Source organism: Cydia fagiglandana, chromosome 26 (genome assembly GCF_963556715.1).
Source record: "Cydia fagiglandana chromosome 26, ilCydFagi1.1, whole genome shotgun sequence".
Lineage (NCBI taxonomy): Eukaryota > Metazoa > Arthropoda > Insecta > Lepidoptera > Tortricidae > Cydia > Cydia fagiglandana.
In genome coordinates, this window is record NC_085957.1 from 4,854,211 (window position 1) to 4,874,986 (window position 20,776).

At 40.4% G+C, this 20,776-nt stretch overlaps 1 protein-coding gene across 1 annotated transcript in view; it reads left to right on the forward strand.

Moving 5' to 3' along the window:
• Positions 1 to 358: 358 nt before the first annotated feature.
• LOC134677318 (uncharacterized) overlaps positions 359 to 20,776 on the forward strand; it is a gene marked incomplete at its 3' end in the record, with an annotated part of 82,219 nt that continues 61,801 nt past the window's right edge. Inside the window, 11 exon segments of the mRNA XM_063535753.1 lie at positions 359 to 837; positions 2,901 to 3,032; positions 3,542 to 3,680; positions 5,371 to 5,444; positions 8,138 to 8,245; positions 12,041 to 12,064; positions 12,609 to 12,685; positions 16,867 to 16,943; positions 17,555 to 17,681; positions 18,504 to 18,898; positions 19,068 to 19,193. Coding sequence (XP_063391823.1) covers positions 538 to 837; positions 2,901 to 3,032; positions 3,542 to 3,680; positions 5,371 to 5,444; positions 8,138 to 8,245; positions 12,041 to 12,064; positions 12,609 to 12,685; positions 16,867 to 16,943; positions 17,555 to 17,681; positions 18,504 to 18,898; positions 19,068 to 19,193 — 1,579 coding nt within the window.

The following is a 20,776-nucleotide window of genomic DNA, read 5'->3' on the forward strand; positions in this document are numbered from 1 at the left end:
AAACTTACATCAAATTTTAACTCGTATATTGGTTTCATTTGTCTTCTTAATATGTTTATTAATTGTTAAGATTGTTATTGACATTAACCTTGTGGAATTAAAAATATTGAGTAAACTAGACTAATTAAAAATACATTTTTTGACCGTTTGCTCACGAAAGTGAAATAAGTTTAATGAAATAAATTATTTCTTAATAGGCTTATATTATTTTAGGATAAATATTTAATTAGCAATGAAATAATATTAATAAACGAATAAAAAGTTTAGATTAATTTTGGATCGATATTCGATTATTTCGAAACAAGGAATATTGCCAGATTTTAAAATGATATAAAATCCATCTGAGGCTGGTCACAAATTCCTAAAAATATCGTCGCCATATTGGTATTGTCAAAAAGTTCGGGCTAAATCAGTGTTGAGAAAAAATGGTTTTTCACTCATTTACCACTGAATCTTCACTGTTTGTGTGATCTATATTAACAGTGTGTGACTTTAGATGTTTCGTTTTTCGGAGCAGTTGCGGTGTTTGGTTTGCAAATGATGTTTTCCGCCGAGAAATGTGCGGAGCAGAGCACGGGTACTTCGGAGGGAGCCGAGCTTCTCGCCGGTGTCAGCGAAGGCCCGGGGAAGGAAGGAGTGCCCCCTGACGAAGTGGCCTCCGCAGTGGCTTCGGTGTCCCAAGAGATCGGTGATATCCTGAAGGATGAGCTGGGTGACGCTGATAGGGCTGATCGGATCGGCGCAGAGCTTGAGAACCTGAGTGCCGAGCTCGGGATGCTCGCGGGGCTGGCAGACCACGAACCTCAGCAGGATTTCCCGTCACTCTTCGAGATCGCGGTAAGTCCAGCCACACAACAAAAATGGCTGACTAATTGTGTACCTAATTTTCTTCTAGTGACGTTCCCACGCTAAAAAATTGCAATATTCGCTTGCAATTTTCACGCAAAACCAATTGGATATGTCATTGACCTTTAGAACTCTAGTTATGTGTATTTTGGACATGTGACAAGGCTAGACAAGGACATTTTGCACATGAAAGCATGTACAGTGACATAAATAATTGTATGTGTAACTGATTAAAGTGATTAATATTTATCAAATGTTGATTTGGAGTGGTTGTGTATAAATTAATGAACTCATCAATTGTGTCTAATTTGATCTGTTGTATTTCCAGTTTTAACATAGATTAGATTTTACTTGGATGATGTAAATACTTGTACATCTTAACAACAGCAATGTGTATGTATGTTTGTATGTAAACACTATCTTTGTATAGAAATCATTGCATATCACTAAATTGCAGTAGTGGAGTTCAGAATTTCCTTTTAGTTTGTTGTCACATTATAATGGTGTGTTAAAATTGTAATTGTAAGTATGTTGTTTCTTATTAATTTCTCCATAAGTTTTTAGCTGTTATTAAATAAATAACAATGTCACAGTATCAGGCTATATTTGACCATAGTTCTGTAGAAAGCAACAAAGTTTTTATTTTTGTTATAGTGACATACACAGTAACACAGTGGATTTGGTCACTTTCTGCATTAAAAAAAAAAAGTTGTTCGTTCTCTGCATAACTACGGTCATTTTAAGTGGTTTCTCCTCTTATTCTCTAGCGGCCCAGACATCAAAATGAGCCAATACAATTGCAATTTTGATTTGTCAAAGATTCAAATTAGAATGGAATGGGTAACCTTTTTATAGGCCTCTGATTTGAGTTTCCATTCAGCTTTAGTTTTCGTCCACTTGACCATAGAGAAATATAGTAAGCATAGAGTGCTCACTCCATACATCAGTTTTTATTATTTTCATAGTCGACATCTATAGTTCGTTTTTTTTAGCATTAGAAAGAACTTGCAAGAAGGTAAGCGATCTTGACATGTCATTTAATTGAAAAACGCTTTTTAAAAATCAAAAACTATTACTTATGAAAGTAGAAGAATATAAATGATCATATTAGATTCATAATTGTTACATATTTGCCGTAACTTATTTTTAAAATGTGTTTTTCAATTAAAAGACACATCAAGATTGTTTACCTAATTTCGAATGCTAAAAAAAAACGAAGTATAGCATCGAGTAGCGGTATTATCAGTACCGCTACTTGATAGGTACTAGATGTGAGTGTCGCGACTCACGAAAATTGTATTAAACAACAATTTACAACTAATATTATAAGCAGAAGGAGTTGAATATAAAAAAATATAGGATAGACAAGATAAAGGATTTTGTTAAATCCTATATTTGGAATGGGTCTCCCTCGTAGAGGTCAAGTCCCCATTAAGGTCACAACATGCATGGGATGAGTGAACACTAAAAGGCAGCATCTTCTTATTTGCCTGAAGCGTTAAAATGGACATGATTTAGGGAAAATGATCCAACCTACGGGCCAGTACAGACTGCAACTTGTATGGGAACTGCACACCAATGTTGCACCATACAAATTGCAGTCAGGTTGCAGTCCATCAATATCGGCCCTACGAGTCTGAAAGTAACTTTGCTTGTCTGTCTGTTACTTCTTCATGCTTAAACTGCTGAACCAATTAAGATGAAATTTGGTATGGAGATACTTTGAGGCTTGGGGAAAGACATGGGGTAGTTAATACCAAACATTTTTTTTTTTTATTGTCATTCCATGGAGACATAGGCGCTGGCATAAGCTAGTTATCTATAAGACTTTTCCCTTACTTAGCATGGCATTAAGGAATTCTAAATTAGGAAAAAAATATTGCATAGATTCTACACCAATTAGTCAGAGCCTAAGGGGTCATTTACATGGTGCGCGAACTCGCATGCAATTACCGTAATGTGATTAAACTCGCATGCGAGTCTCGCACTGTCTAAATGAGGCCTAAGGATGATATAACATTTAGTTCGATTGAAACATTACATCTGCGTTACAGATGGGGAGCCACACCCACAGCCACCGAGTTTCCGGCAGCGGGACGTCCTCGTCCTCCTCGTGGTCGGGCAGCGCGCGGCGCCCGGCGCGCCCGCAGCGGACCAAGCGGCGCCCCATCGCCAAGGGCAAGGAGGTAAGATCTTGTACACATGTACAAGTTGCGGAAAGTGACTAAATCATGACTTGAAGGTTGACTAGTAGAGAATGCCGTGTAGCATTACGTCCGCCTTTTGTCACTGTATATTTTTTATTGTGCAATAAAATTTAAATAAATCCTTTTAGAATATGATTCACAAAATTGAATATTTTACTGATCCATGAGATTCATTTCGTCAAATCAACCTTAACCAGTTCTATATGTGACGTTCCACGGAAAAAGGTACCTTATGGCGGCTGTCGCTTACGTCACATAGCGCCGCAATAATATTGGAGCGGCGTTAATAATAGCGTAAGCGCCAATCGACATAAGGTACCTTTACCCGTAGGACGACACATATTATTACGAATACATTTATAGTTATAAAAGTTCATAATTAAAATCAAATATGGCGTCGAAAATACACGTCTGACACACTACTCTTCAGTGAAATGATTATAAGAAACCTACATCAATTGTGTTGTTAATACGTCGCCTGTTCACAGATATCCCGTCGCCGCAGCGCGGCCGCGCGGCGAGCCGCCTCGCTGCGCGTGCGGCGTGTCGAGGTCGTGTCGGACGCGTCGGACGTCGGCGCCGAGTCGGACGACTCGGAGGGGCAGTGGACCGAGCTCGAGGATGCCTGTGAGTATTTCATTCTAGTTACGACCCCATCACTAACCTCTTGGGGTTCAATGTCCTAATACTAGTACAAATTACCTCCAATGAAATTTAAATCTTAATTAAATGGAATAGAGTTTCTTTTATTTCGTTTCGTTCGATTTTAAAACAAAACAAATTCAACTCTATTTTCTAATACCGTTGATTCAAATTGCATTGCCAATTTTCCTTGTATGGTGGGCCGCTAGAGGCTAAAGAAGGATTTGAAAAAGTCTCGTAGTCCTTATAGTAGACCAGGGGTGACCAAACTTTTTTACCTGAGGGCCATATTGCGCCTCAGAAACTTGCTTGCTTGCTTGAAAACGCGCGGGCCAACATCGCGGGGGGGGTACGTGTCTGGTTGCTGCTGTTAGGACTGAACCACTGGAGCCTGGCTCCCGCAGTCCGGAGAGTTTGGGTGTCGGCGGGCCGGATTGGAACGCGTCGCGGGCCGGGGTTTTATGTGCATTTTATTTTGGTGTCCCACTGCTGAGCATAGGCCTCCCCCCAATTTCTCCACAAATCTCTGTCCAGTGCTATGTCTGGCCACTCCTTTCAGAAGGAGTCTAGTTCATCCCGTCATCAGCCAGTTCAGCTTGAAATGTTGTATTTCCGCCGCCACCAACTTCGCACATAGCCAATACAGACCACACATATGTGACGTCCCACGGGTAAAGGTGGGCCTCAGAAGATGATATGTGACGTTCCACGGGAAAAAGTACCTTGTGGCGGTTGTCGCTTACGACGCGTAGCAGCGTATTCGTATTGAAGCGTCGTGAATAACGGAAGGGGTCATCCATTAATTACATCACACGTTTAGGGGGAGGGAGGGGGTCAAGAAAATGTGACATACTGTGACATGGGGGAGGGGGGAGACACAAAGTTTGTGACGTCACTTTAACTTCATCAGTAACCGAAAATTTATTTAAATTATGTTACTCGCTGTACATTTAAATAACAAGTTTTTAAAACGATAATCGTTTTTATTCGTTTAATTTTCTTTCCTAAGCAGTTTTGGGTTATATAATTACTAATATTTATATCGTCAAAAATATTTTGATAAAATATTAATAATGCTTAGTTACTTAATTCGATTTGGCGATTTCGTAGAAAAAATGTGACGTCACACTAGGGGGGGAGGGGTTTGCTAAATGTGACCAAGTGTGACAAGGAGGGGGGGAGGCGTCAAAAAACCTAGAAATTCGTGTGACGTAATTAATGGATGACCCCAAAGCGCCAGCCGCCATAAGGTACTTTTTTCCGTGGAACGTCACATATCATCTTCCTCGCGTTATCCCGACATTTTGCCACGGCTCATGGGAGCCTGGGGTCCGATTGGCAACTAATCCCGAGAATTGGCGTAGCCACTACTTTTTACGAAAGCGACTGCCAACATCAAATCTGACCTTCCAACCCAGAGGGTAAACTAGGCCTTATTGGGATTAGTCCGGTTTTCTCACGATGTTTTCCTTCACTGAAAAGCGACTAGTAAATATCAAATGATATTTCGTACATAAGTTTCGGAAAACTCATTGGCACGAGCCGGGGTTCGAATTACTTCGAATCCGCAACCTCCGGATTGAAAGTCGCACGATCTTACCGCTAGGCCACCAGCGCTTCAATACAAACCACACATATATGAAAGGTTATAACGTAATGTAATATTGTTTCGAAGGTTCATCCGACTGTTCGTCGTCAAAGCGGGTCGCCGAGGAGGCGGCGTGCAACGGCTACCAGGAGGAACAGGCGGTAAACTTACTCATTTTATAATTTTTCACCTTGAAATTATTATTATATTATTATTTGGAGCCTGTCGTGTCCCACTGCTGGCAGGCGTGGCTCACTCCGCGATTTCGTCGCTTCGCTACAGGTAGCTAAAAGTGCATCCGTTCGGCCCCAATTTTGGGGTTTGCCATAAGCCGCGCGTGGCGCTGTCGCCACCTAGCGGCCATATCTGTGCTGATCGTAACAGACGTGTTTTGTTAGAGAGTGAGTCTTCTGTACTTAGTAAGCTATTATTTATTCTGTGCTGCTGGGCAAAGGCCTCCCCCCAATTTCTCCACAAATCTATGTCTGGCCAAGTGGCCACTCCTTTCTGAAGGGGTCTAGTTCATCCCGTCATCAGCCAGTTCAGCTTGAAATGCAGCCTAAAATCCTATTCAGCTGTTTTTGGGTGGTATTCCATCTGTCCAATATATTGGTCTAATATTGTTTCACTCTCTCATCAAGCAAAATGTGAGACAAAATTGACATTGGAGACAGAAATTGCACAGGTGGAATTACCACCCTTATAGTTCGTTTTTTTTAGCATTAGAAAGAACTTCCAAGAAGGTAAGCGATCTTGACATGTCTTTTAATTGAAAAACGCTTTTTAAAAATCAAAAACTATTACTTATGAAAGCAGAAGACTATAAATGATCGTATTAGAATCATAATTGTTACATAGTTGCCGTAACTTATTTTTAAAATGTGTTTTTCAATTAAAAGACACATCAAGATTGTTTACCTTATTTCTAATGCTAAAAAAACGAACTGTAAGAACTTGCATGCAGATTTAGAGTACAATGAATTCAGTCAATCGACCTTCTTCTTCCCTCGCGTTATCCCGGCATTTTGCCACGGCTCATTAGAGCCTGGGGTCCGCTTGATAACTAATACCGAGAATTGACGTGGGCGCTAGTTTTAGTTTTTAGGGTTCCGTACCCAAAGGGTAAAACGGGACCCTATTACTAAGACTTCGCTGTCCGTCCGTCCGTCCGTCCGTCTGTCACCAGGCTGTATCTCACGAACCGTGATAGCTAGACAGTTGAAATTTTCACAGATGATGTATTTCTGTTGCCGCTATAACAACAAATACTAAAAACAAAATAAGATAAAGATTTAAGTGGGGCTCCCATACAGCAAACGTGATTTTTGACCAAAGTTAAGCAACGTCGGGCGTGGTCAGTACTTGGATGGGTGACCGTTTTCTTTTTGCATTTTTTTCCGTTTTTTTTTGCTTTATGGTACGGAACCCTTCGTGCGCGAGTCCGACTCGCACTTGCCCGGTTTTTTTTAGTTGTAATTCAGTCAATCGACCAAATTACAACTAAAAAAAACCGGATGATTGTATTGTGTCAATGATTGTATTGTAATTGTAGTGAAAATAACATGCTAGCTTTTGATCCGTCTAAATGGGGCTTAAGTTATCATCTCCCAATCTTCAAGCAATTTACTCATGTACATAGACTAGGAATCCTTTTGACCAGCGGTCGGCAACCTTTTAGCAGCAATATTAGTTAGCGGAGGTGACGCGGGCCGTACTTTGTTAATATTTATGACTTTATGAGACATTGTCGTTTGTCACTATTACGTACAAAATAGCCAAGGCGGCACTCGGGCCGCAAGTGACAGGTTCACGAGCCGCATGCGGCCCGCGGGCCGCAGGTTGCCGACCGCTGCTCTAGACCGAGTTTAGAGCAATTATTTCATGCAACCGATGATGCCAAAAATGCGGGGGTGCGCGGGACGAGGAGAGCGAAGTCCCGTGCCGTGATTGGTCCGTTCAGAGACACGGACGTCACACAAAGATACTTTCAACTCGAACATGGAGTAAAATTACCGTATGCGTGGCAGAAGGGGTAGCGCGACTATGCTCGGTCTAGAGGATCTATGCTCAGGTACCGTAATAACTTTATACCAACCGCCTCAGTTAAAGACCGATGGTTTTTTTTAAATGAATTTGTAGGATATGGCGTATTATTATCACAAAATTGTAGCCTGGTCGGAATCGCCGCCTATGGGGAATATTACGAAAAACTCTGCATAGAGGGCGTCATTCGCACAATCACAGTTCCTACCGTGAAACACGACAATCGAAAGTTCGGTTTCTGCGTCTCTATCACTCTTACCTATTCGATCTATAGAGAGGCAGATAACGAAATTTCGATTTTCACGTTTCGCGGTAGGCCACCTGTAAACAAACCGCCTTGATGCATCAATGTCATAGTGAAAACTTGTCAAAGAACTGTTTGAGGCCTAGTATGTATAAGTTACTCTATGGTTTACTAAATAAATTAGTGCTGCACTCTGGCGGCAGAACATTGCAGTAATACTCCCCATTGTAATTGTAGATTATAATTTATAATTTCTAATAATAGCACAGGTGCGAAACTCCTGACTTCGGCCAAACTCGGCTCCGCTCGGCTCAGCATTGCTCCGAGCAATTATTATGGTTGACACAACTTGACGTCCCTTTGCGTGCACGACCACAGATAAGATAATGGCATGAATTTTGACAGCCCTAAATAGCTGAAAAGGATAGTGCCATTTATTAGAAAGGCACAGCATGATTCGACCCTGAACCGCTGTCAAACTTCGGTTTTGTAGGAAGTTTCCTTTCTGTACGGTAGTACTATTATATATTCTGTGATAATAGTTTAATAATGTTAATGTGTTGACAGGAACCGGAGCCGCCGGCCATGGGGCAGTTCCTGCTGCCGCTGCTGAGCGCCGAGCCGGCGCCGGAGCCCGAGCGGGCGCTGCTCATCCGCCACGAGGACATACTGCAGGTACTGTACTAGTATGGAGCGATGGCTGCCTTTATAAAATTAAAATTAAATAATAATTTATTTCAGATCATATTAACAATCCATAGAAGGTGTTAGTTTATCTTAAGCTTGCTACGGGTAGGCGGAGAGGAAATTAAACAAAGAGTTAAGAAAAGTAACTAATTTATTCTCCGCCGCAAGCACACGAATAGGTCGTAGGGTAGGGTTCTAGGCCGGTACTGATTTTGCTCCGAGGACAGTTCCACCACGCAAGTACTCCCCTGAAGCTGCCGGAGCCACTGCGGGTTTGGAGACGGAGACGGACGAGCTGAGGGACGTCAGCTGGGCCGCTCAGGAACTGCCGGCTGGTCTTCACGGCTACGGTCTTAGCCGTAACTAGGCCCCCTGGAATTTATTTCCATAGTGTGAAGAGAAGTTCTTTATATGTCTCCGCTGACTGTACCCGGCACGGCAAGAAGCAAAGCAGGAAGCAGTACTGCGTGATGATGATGGTGAAAGTTTGGTGATGTGCGGAATGGTACAGTCAGACGGAGTTTACACTTTGCACTGATGTTAAGTTTAAAAGAACAAGTTATAAAACAAAACTGAGTATAGGATCTAACGGTCAAATTTTGAATTTAAAAATTACTGGAAATTAAATTATCTCATAGACTTTAAATAAACACAATTTAGCAATTAAAACGAGATGAAATAAGAGTGGAATGATTGCAAGAGTACCTAAATTAAGTGGCAAGCAAAATCACACAAAGAAATAGCATAGCGAAATAGCCGTTAGAAATAACATTCAAATCTACCTGCTTAGAATAAGCGTAAGAAATGTTCAACACTTACCCAAAGGGGATTTATTACACTGAATTTAGTGAATTAGTACTGAACGAGTACAAGAAAAAGAAAAAATCTAAAATTCGATTTTAAAACTCGCCGGCTACGTCTAGAGTCGCTTGCGCGGAGACAAAGCGAACGTGCGCCGGCTTCGAAAGCTAGATCTGTCTGACCGGCAGCGCTGGCGAGTGGGCCGACGCGGGAGCAGGGCGCGGGGCGGGGAACGCCAACAGCCGGTTACTTCGAAACAAAGGAATGTTGCGCGAAGTACAGTGCGTCGCAGAAAAGAGGACACAAGTTGAGACTTGATACTAAGTATTTATATAATGTTAATGTATTTTAATTTTAGTGTATTTTAGGTAAGTGTTTTATTATTATTAAGGTATTTATGTTTTTATTAGGATATTAGTTATCTAATGATTTAATTTAACTATTGTAAATGTAACCAAGGTTATGTAACGTTTTTACGTTACAATACCCCGGCGCGTGGTCAAGGATTTTAGGTCATCTAAATGAAATAAAATCCGCAGAACTAAGCACTTGTTAAAACACTTCCATAAATCTTCATTCATACCTCACGCTTGCATAAAACATTAGTAATTACTCGAAAATACGTTCAAGAATTTAATTACTAACGCACAATTACAAAATAATAATGAGGTGTCTCGTTACACGAACTAGAAACCCTACAAGTACCTTGCTAAATAGGAGGTATCACGCACTATTTTTAAATTAAATGAATATCTCCGGAAGGAAAAGGAGGCCACACTTCGCAATTGATTACGCAATTTCTGCACTGTGCGTACAGTATTTGGAAGTGAAAAGAATTTAGTTGTCAAAGCCATTGGTTATTAATAAGTCAAGAAAAATTGGGTAAATGTTGAACAGATTCAAAAAACAACAAAATACTCCGTCTGTTACAACAGTAATAAAAAAAAAATTACGAACGTTTTTGGTTGTTTTTCTTAAAAGCACGAAAGAAAATGTAAGAAGCAGAAGCAGAAAGAAAGAAAATAAAAACAACACAAAAATATAAATCAAAAAAGCGTTTAAATGCAACTAATGCGTACGGAGCGTAAATGTACAAAAAAACAAAGTAACAATTTAGTTAAACTTAAAAGACACAATTTAATATGGCCGACTGTACTAATGAAAAAAAACGACTAAAACCGGTTACAAACAAAAATGCCAAAGAAGTAACAAAAAAAATAATTAATACAACAAATGCGGCTGACTATACAGTGCGTACGATACAAAGAGATTGCAAACAAATTTACAACAATATACTACTCCGTACACTGTAGCTGCTGGCAACCAAAAAATAAAAAGAGGAAAAAAACGTTTCACAAAAAATAAAAAAACCAAAACACCACACAAACACACAAACCACAGATACCCACTCAGAGCAAAATCAGACCCTATTTAAAAAACCACGGTGAGGCGCCAGTGCTACGGGTAGGCGGAGAGGAAATTAAACAAAGAGTTAAGAAAAGTAACTAATTTATTCTCACCCGGCACGGCAGTTGCCCCACGTACCTAATAACTAGTGTTAGTATTAACATAACCACTAATAAACTTACACTAAAAAGGAACTGCAGAACATACAGGTCTCCCAGTCAGAACCACCAGGTGCCTCCATATTCGACAGTCGTATCTATCGGATAACACTAAATAAAATAGATAGATAGATAGAATACTCTTTATTGGCACACCTCAGTAAAAAGATACAAAAGAAAAGTACAATTGATTAACTGTAGAGGCAGATAACAGGCGGTCTTATCGCTAAAGAGCGATCTCTTCCAGATAACCTTTGGGTAGCGGAAACAGAGAAGTAATCGAAAAAGTACTAATCGAAATACTAAATACTTTATAAGAGTAATCCAAATAAATACTCTCCTCTCGTAGGAAAAATTGAAAAAATAACTTAGGTAACCAACCCCTTAGGGTGGGTATTCCACCTGTCCAATTTCTAGGTCCAATTTTTTTTTTAAATTTATTTAGGTAAACAAACAGTCACTACAAGAAAGGCTTAAATATAAAGTATTTTTAACACTATATACAGTATGTGTGACCAACACCGTTCACCACTTATTATAATTAGGTAGGTACTTTGATTATTCGGAGCTTATACCTCTGGAGCGTAAGGCTCCGGAAGGCATTGACAAGGTAAAGGTTATTATTATATTAAATTCGTATCCAATGTCACCCTTATGAAAACATGAAGGGATTAAATAATTTTCTTGAAATGAAACTCGTCACGGGTTGAAATATAATTGATATGTTTATACGACAACGGTTTCACTCACTTGAATTTTTAGTCGCTATTGGCGCCATGTTTCGGGCCCAACAAGTGTTGAGGGTTGATTCAAGTGAGTGAAACCGTTGTCGTATAAACAATTTAAAATATGTCTCACGAAAGTTTAATATCGATTATAATTGAAATGTTTTTTAACGATTATGTAGAAGTGAAAGCTTTTTTTAATATTTATACCGATAATATTTGACGACCGGTCTGGCCTAGTGGGTAGTGACCCTGCCTACGAAGCCGATGGTCCCGGGTTCGAATCCTGGTAAGGGCATTTTATTTGTATGATGATACAGATATTTGTTCCTGAGTCATGGTTTTTTTCTATGTATTTAAGTATTTATATATTATATATATCGTTGTCTGAGTACCCACAACACAGCCCTTCTTGAGCTTACCGTGGGGCTTGGTCAATTTGTATAAAAATGTCCTATAATATTTATTTATTTATACCGAATCCATTTCGTCAGGTGACAAGCAAAACTCACAAATTACTAAAAAAAATTAAACAAAAATCGACCTTATTTTAGTACTAACATGGTTCACTATGGCTATGAACTTGTGGTGGTAATTAGTGAGTTTTACTTGTCACCTGACGATTTGTCTGACGTAAAGCTAAGGCACCTAACTAAGTGACGTTTTTTTATAAAATATGTATTGTTTTTCAGGCTGTCAGGCTGGCACCATTGCATGTAAGTTAATTAATGTAATTATATTCATATACATACCCATCTCGTCGGGTGACAAGCAAAAGTCACTAAGTACCATCAAAAAATTAAAGTAACAATGCACTTTATTACACTTGTAACACGGTTTATTGTCCAATAATTTCAATGGCGTTAGTTAGTGACTTTTGCTTGTCACCCGACGATATTATAATAGACATGAAATCCAATGAAATTTTAAGTTTTTTTTAAGGTGCAGGGGGGTCGTTTAAACTGCGGGGTAATTTAAACTAATCGAAATATCTTCCATGTTTTATATTATTAACTAGAGTGCCATATATGAGATATTTCCAGATAGCGAAAAAGATGTGTTGTGTGTGACTCTATTTAATAATGTAAAACATGGAAGATACTTCGATTATATTATTCCATTTCCAACGACAGCTGCACTACTGTCAATTTTACTATGGAAATTGACAATGACAGCGACGCGTTCAGTACCCGTAGTGCAGCTGCGGTTAGAAATGGAATGTTACCATAACAGTCTTAACATATAATTTTTGTTTGACAGCTCCTGACTTCGAACGACGATGTTGTGCCGAACGACGTGCCTCTAGAGGAGGAGGCGCCGATCGAGCAGACAGACTCGTAAGCTTTTGTTTTGACTATGCCCGCATACAATAACAGCGGAAGACCTCCCCCAACCTGTTTTCTCGGAGCGCGCGCAGCGTGCGACGCGGCGAGCCGCAGTACGCAATACACGGCCGTCGTGAACGCTACTCGCACTGTTAGTGCTTGAGAAAGGAGACCTAGGCTCTCCGAAACATGTCGCGCGAGTGACTAAAAACAAATGAGTCTAAACCGTAAAATTATTCAATATTTGTATGTCTCACGATAGTTTAAATTCGATGAGTTTTTGTTTTGTTAGCCTGTTGGGTCCCACTGCTGGGCAAGGGCCTTGTCTCTTTCTTCCACGCGTCTCGTACTATGGCAATATTAGGCCAGTCTTTCCGAAAGACGCCAAGACCGTGCCGCCATCTACTTCGAGGTGACGCCGCACTATATTTGGTGTCCACTCGGTAGTTTTATTGGCCCACAAGTTGTTTGGCATACGGCAGACTCTTAGTTATCGACGAATTGACTTATGTTCACGGTATTATAAAATAATCCATACTCCTTCCTCGCGTTATCCCGGCATTTCGCCACGGCTTATGAGAGCCTGGGGTCCGCTTGACAACTAATCCCATGATTTGACGTAGGCACTAGTTTTTACGAAAGCGACTGACATCTGACCTTCCAACCCAGAGGGTAAACTAGGCCTTATTGGGATTAGTCCGGTTTCCTCACGATGTTTTCCTTGACCGAAAAGCGACTGGTAAATATCAAATGATATTTCGTACCTACATAAGTTCCGAAAAACTCATTGGTACGAGCCGGGGTTTGAACCCGCGACCTCTAGATTGCAAGTCGCACGCTCTCGCCGCTAGGCCACCAGCGCTTCCGATAAAATAATCCATACTAATATTATAAATGCGAAAGTGTGTCTGTCTGTCTGTTACCTCTTCAGACAGACAGTTACTTTCGTATGTATAATATCCTCCCTAGTCCCTGAAGCCTGTATAAAGGATTTAACCCTATATAAGGCATTAGGGTGTCAGGAATTATGCAAAATTGAACCCTACCACTTGGAAATAAAGTTCGAAATCAGGTGGGAAATATGTTCCCTTTGATTTAGTGTTGAGTCGCTCACTCGCGAGGTACCTCATTTGTACCACTCATTTTGTTAATTTGTCGCAGTACTTCATACCGCAAAAATGTCTTACTTCACTCCTCTATTCATTTTACTCATTTACTCGCGCGCATCACAAACACCTCTTGCCACACAAATCATTCACACACTTCAAATTTCAAAAAACTCTTATCCTTTCAAATTCACTCGCGAACCTCAATTACTCATACATTCCTCACAACTTGCAAAAGAGTGGCACGAGGCGCTAGGTGCTCGCATGCTCGCTGACCTTCAAAACTCAAAATGTCTCAAATGAAGAAACGAGTAATGGCCCACACTGTCAACTGCCGAACTACAAACCTTATTGCAACGACAAAAGGTCCACCGAGAAATGCGTTGAGTTTGTACCACTCACTGCTTCTTTGTGACATGTAAGTACGTGTTTGAGGTGTACCTCAAAAATTCTTTCAAAATGAAACAATGAATTAGAAATACCCAAAGAGGGAGTGAGACAGACACGCGCCGTACTTCAATATCGCCTCGCGTCACCACGAAAATACGTTAAAAATTAAACACGAAAGATAACAAGCGTAAGCGCTGCAAGCTTTCATAGATCTTACGCCTTTTTGATCCTGACTTACTTGTCAAAATGGCCGAATGGCGCGCGAAATGTAAGTCATTAGAACGTAGTTCGGCGTGTTGCTTCTCTGTCGCACTTGTGAATTCGTAGGTAAATGTGACAGGGCGGCAACACGTCGAACGTGCGAACCACGTTCGACGTGTTGTAGGTCCTCTGACTGAGCATGTGAGCATTTACGAAGCATGCTTAAAAACAGTAAAGGTTTAATACTGACCAAAATATTATTTAAATTATTGAAATATAATACGGTCCATAATGTGCTGCTGGTGTATACAAAATGTAATCATTTACATTAGTGTAGTCATTAAATAGTAAGTATAATTTACTTAAGTGTAATAAACATGTACTTTACGTAATGATTTGAACTTGTTATTGTTACTTTTACATTTTGTTACCGTTCTTCGTAAACAACGTCGAAATAAAAACCCTGTTTATCGCGTTTTTTCGTTAACCTCTATTCTACAGCTCGAATATGCAAGAGCGATAGAGAGGCATATATGCCTCTATATCGCTTCCGCACACTATCGAGCTAATATATTAATATAATAGAGGCAGATAAAGCAATTTCGATTGTCGTTTTTGCGTTAGGGCCAGCCTGTAATTCAAAAATATAGTGATTATTAATTGGCATGTTTATTTATAGACCTAATTATTCTATTTCTTCACTCAACAATCTCATCATGATAAAAGTAAAACTGAATTCACAGGAAATAGTGCGAAACGAAACGCAAATCATAGGCGGCTGTGAGCTGAGGGCCTACCGGGAACCACGTTCGAAGTGTTGCCTCCCTGTCACACTTACGTACGAATTTACAAGTGCGACAGAGAGACAATACGTCGAACGTGGTTCGCGGTAGGCCCTCTGACAGCTGACTGAGCTGACAGTGACGGAACAAATAACAAAAGTTTGCAACGAGTTCATCGTGATGTTCAGATAATTTAGTTTTGTCTTATAGTGGTAATACTAATATATATACCGAAATATCTAAACAGGGACATTGTTTACACGTTTAAATATACCCGTGGCTCTACCTTGGTGTCTTTTGCATGCAAAAATGTAGTGAAAAATATTGCCGCCTGCGTTACCGGCGGCGCGAATGTTAGTGTGCTTTTATTTACATCACTTTGCTGTTAAATCATCTGAAGTGGTAAGTTAGTTATTTTTATACATAATGATATCTAATTAGAAGAAAATATGGAATTTGTTCTCCTTAGTTTGTTAAAAAACAGTCGTACAGTTTTAAGGTTACTATTCTAATTGAAATATATTATATTATACTATATTAATTGAACAAACAATAAAAATAATTTACAGCTAAATTAGAACCAGTTTCATAAAAGCATCAAAGTTTCTATGTAGGGTGTGGGGGCTAGGTCCTTGGTTTGATTCTTATTTCTTAACTTTATCTGTCTTCTGTTGTTCAAGTTCTTTTCTTCACCTCGAGAATTGCATTCAAATTAAACATTTTTATGTGTAAAGGATGTTAGGAGTATAATTATATTATATGGTTTGGCCCAGGACTGTCTCATACCAAACATAGAGAAATTCATCATATACATCCAAAAGAATAGGATGAGTATAACTTTCCTGGTTCTTACTGACTGACAAGTTGCGTTTGACTATAAAAATAAATCCATTGTATCTAGTTTTTGTTTGCCGATGGAGTTCAGAGAAATTCAGAGAATATAGTAGCCGATACTGAAAATATGCCAGTACCTCACCTCATTTGAAGTAAGACATTGTAACACCTCATTTTTGAAAATGAGGTACTCATACAAACTCATTTTAAATTGATGTCCTACCCATCACTACTTTGATTATAAAGGCTTAATCCAAATGGAATTTTGAATTAAAATGGAATACAATATGGTTCCAAATTCAAAACTGCAATAATGACAAGGGGGACTCAGGAGGATATAATATTAGTAGGAATCATAGACTAGGAATCCTCTAGACTGAGTTTAGAGCAATTATTTCCTGCAACCGGTGATGCCAGAAATGCGGGGGTGCGCGGGACGAGGTGAGCGAAGTCCCGTGCCGTGATTGGTCCGTTCAAAGACACGGACGTCACACAAATACACTTTCGACTCGAACATGGAGTAAAATTACCGTATGCATGGCAGAGGGGGTAGCGCGACTATGCTCAGTCTGGTGGATATCTTGTCTGTGGTAGGAATGGAAAATGCCCAATATCGACGCTTATCATTAACAGTGGCACAACTCAAAATGAAATGCTATTGCATTTAATATTCTATCTTTTACTGGTAAGATTTAAAATCGAATGGCATTTCATTTTGTTTTGTGTCACTATTCATGATAAGCAAATGAGGAAGGGCTAATTTTTAGTGTTCCGTACAAAACTTTGTTCACGGAACACTTCTTCGGTCTTGTTTTGGTAAGGCAATCCACTAAACAACATATGCTTATGTGCGTGGTTCTAAATGTTTGTGTCTTTTTAGGCTGTCCGAGGAGTATGACTATGAGGAGCCGCCAGTGACGCCTGAGGAGGAGGCCGCTTTGCTGCACTACGTCTGCGGTAAGTAACATTACGTTCTTTTAAGCATTTAGCTTTAGGTATAGTACGAAATTGCTTATGTCCATGGGCAACGATGACCGCTTCCCATCAGGCGGCTCGTCTGGTCGTTTGCTGACTATTACATTAAAAAAAAAACGAAATTGGTGGTGTGAAATAGGGATGTTGACAATTTTTTATTTAGAACTGTGTTCATTTTATAGATAGTATACGTAATTATTACAAAAAAATATATTTAAATTTTTTATTCATTAATTTCAAATACAAAATAGTGCTTAACTTTATTAGTTTAATGTTTAAGTTTAGTTTCTGCACGCTCCAAGCTGTCACGTGATCTTGATGACGTCATGAACACATGAATAAACAAACTGCTGCCAAAATGTCAGTCCTAGCGTAGATCAAAAACTGTAATATTTAATTAACTCTTTTTATAAAAGATAAGTATTACATAAATATATCAGCTAAATTAATGTATAACAAGTTTTCCATGTCTTATGCAGTTTTAGATCATTATACGGTTGCCATACACACACACAGCCGACCGGTCAGTGCTCAGCAAACTGCGTTCGGATAAGGACCTGAACTCACTGTAGCTGAATGATTGTTTTTCACAGAAGCGGAGCGACTAGCATGCTGTCAAGAGCCGGAGCAGTTCACCGCTGTGGAGGAGTGGCTGCTCGGAGTCTACCACGCGTGGTGCGAGATCAGCGCGCTCATGTACACGCTCATCGGGGCCAACATGTACGTACATCTCCCTCGCAGGAGCGGAGCGGCTGGCATGTTGTCAGGAGCCGGAGCAGTTCACCGCTGCGGAGGAGTGAAAGAAGCGACTGTCATCTGACTTTCCAGCCCAGAGGGGAAACTAGGCCTTACTGGGATTATACCGGCTTCATCACGATGTTTTGCTTCACCGAAAAGCAACTGGTAAACATGAAATGATATTTCGTACATAAGTTCCGAAAAACTCATTGGTACGAGCCGGAATTTGAACCCGCGACCAACATGTACGTACATAACTATGCAAAATTCAAAATATGTAAAAATTTGTGCATTTTTGCGCGTGTCAAACCAGGGTATGATTCATCATATTTTGAGATGATAGTTGTTACACACTTTTATTTAGCTTCACCGCGTAAGTATTCTTTGTATGTATAAAATTATAAATGTATGTATATGTGCTTCAAATCTTGTAACTTAAATTTGAGATGAAATTTGGCATAAGATAAGATAAGATAGTTCTTTATTGTACAACCGTGTTACAGAGGCATACTTCCTTATTTCAGCGGACAATGCAATAATATACTAATATTGAGCTGATATGATGACGCAGTCAGAAGGTAGCCAAAGTAACTCTTTAATGGGTAAACATAAATACATGGAGCTTAGGCTCATTAGTAGGATCTCGAGATGCACTTGATAGACATGCAAAGAGAGAAAGTACAGTCGGCGATAAAAGTGTGTATCAAAAAAAAAATTTTGGCGGTCACTTTTTTTTATATACATGAACTCTCTTCTCGTATAAATATTAACTGGGAGTGTATTAACAAGTAACGGTATTGGCAGGAGTGTGGAGATGGTCCGCGAGGAGTGGGTGTACCGCGCTCGCTTCGGCTGCCACTGCCGCCTGTGCCTGTGCCTCGCCAACAACGCGGAGGCGCTCGCCCGGGTGCTCCGCCCCCTGCTCACGGCGCTCGCGAGAGGTACGCGTATACAACATACCATGTGTACAGCTCGCTGCGGCTGCCACTGCCGCCTGTGCCTGTGCCTCGCCAACAACGCGGAGGCGCTCGCCCGGGTGCTCCGCCCCCTGCTCTCGGCGCTCGCGAGAGGTACGCGTATACAACATACCATGTGTACAGCTCGCTGCGGCTGCCACTGCCGCCTGTGCCTGTGCCTCGCCAACAACGCGGAGGCGCTCGCCCGGGTGCTCCGCCCCCTGCTCACGGCGCTCGCGAGAGGTACCTATTCCGATTTACACAAAATGGGGTTGGCAACTGTCAAAGGTTTGCATAGATGGCGCCATCATAGCAAAATTTCAACATTATTACAATTTTTTATTATTATTGAGAGCCTGTTTTGTCCCACAGGAAATTATTACAGGAATAATATTATGATATATTTTTTTAGGGAGCGAGACGATACCAACGGCGGTGGCCCTCATGCGTGCTCTGTCGCTCACGTCGGCAGCGGAGCCGTGTCGCTACGCGGCGTGGCAGCTGTCGCGGCTCAAGCGACATGCCGTGCACGAAACAGGTAACATATGTGGGGACACTCCTCCTTTCGGGCATTCTCGGCTCGGTTCGGCTTAGCATTGCTCCGAGCAGTTATTAGGGTTACTTGACGTCCTTTTGCTTGTACGATCACAGATAAGATAATGACTTGAATTTTGACAACCCTAAGTAGCCGAAAGGGATAGTGCTATACATTAGAAAGGGACAGCATGATTCGTCCCTGAATCGCTGTCAAACTTCGGTTTTGTAGGAAGTGTCCTTTCTGCCGCGATAACGTGTTTTAGCATTGTTATGGCAGGTGTCCGGACTTCTCTACAATAGCCCAGTCTCATTGTCCATCCAAACTTCAATCCATAGACCGGTATACTATTCACTTTTTTTACAATGTCCCAATGCCTGCTGCGACCGGTTCATGGGTGTTTATGGTTGCGCCTGTGAACGGGTTCCAGCAGGCGTTCTACATGACATTAAAGCTCTCCAAGGGGCCTCTACGTGTTGGATCTATATCCCCACGCAAGCCTATCAAAAGACCGGGATTTGTAGGCCCGTGAAATCCAAAATGGAGAAATTATTTATTCTGTGGTCCCATAATGCCGACTGTTAACCCTTTATAAGGCATAAGGCAGAAATTATGCAAAATTTAACCCTATCACTTTGAAATAAAGTTCAAAATCAGGTGGGAAGTCTGTTGCCTCTGCCTTATAAATAAATGAATAAATATTATAAGGACACATATTACACAATTGACTAAGTCCCACGGTAAGCTCAAGAAGGCTTGTATTGTGGGTACTCATACAACGAGGTGAACCAGGATCTATTGAGGGTGCGCCATGTTACGGAAATTTGTTGGTACTAATTTCTAGCAATGGCAACAATTTTAATAATAGACAACATCTACCCTCTATGATAGTTGTCAATATTGACAATGTAAACGTTGCTTTGTCTAGTTTCGTGTGAATTATTATTAGACTGCAATAATCATGCCGAAAGTTTTAGATTTTACAGAGAAAAAAGTTGTAAATAGTGTATATAGTTATTTATTGGAAAAAAAAACGTGCGGGAGAGGAATTTCTTCCATTAGAAAACATAACGAAATTAGCATCTGAATTGACGGGTAAGTTTCAAACTTATGAACAAATGTCACTATAGTCAGGTCGTCACGATTTGGTTGATGTCTTGTAATAATTTGATTTGTGTATTAGGTGTATCGCATGCATCGGTATCACGGATTGCTTTTGTTCCAAACGCACTGTTGTCATATAATGACAAAGAAAAAAAAAGTGACTACCACGAGTTCTTGAATAAAAATAATTTTAAAAAGTGGGTCACAGAAAAACTTATTCCCAATCTCGACAAAAATTCCTGTGTTGTCATGGACAACGCAAGATATCTTTCTTTTCAGGTCAATAAAGCACCTAACACTCAATGGAAGAAGGGAACAATTGTCAAATGGCTCGATGACAATAATATTAGTGATCCGCGAAAAGCAACTATAGCCACTCTGCTACTTATCGTGAGGAAAAATAAGCCCGATTCGCACTTATTAAAGTTGTCGGAATAAAACAAAAATCATCTGTCAATTTCCATTGTCCCCACTATACAAAT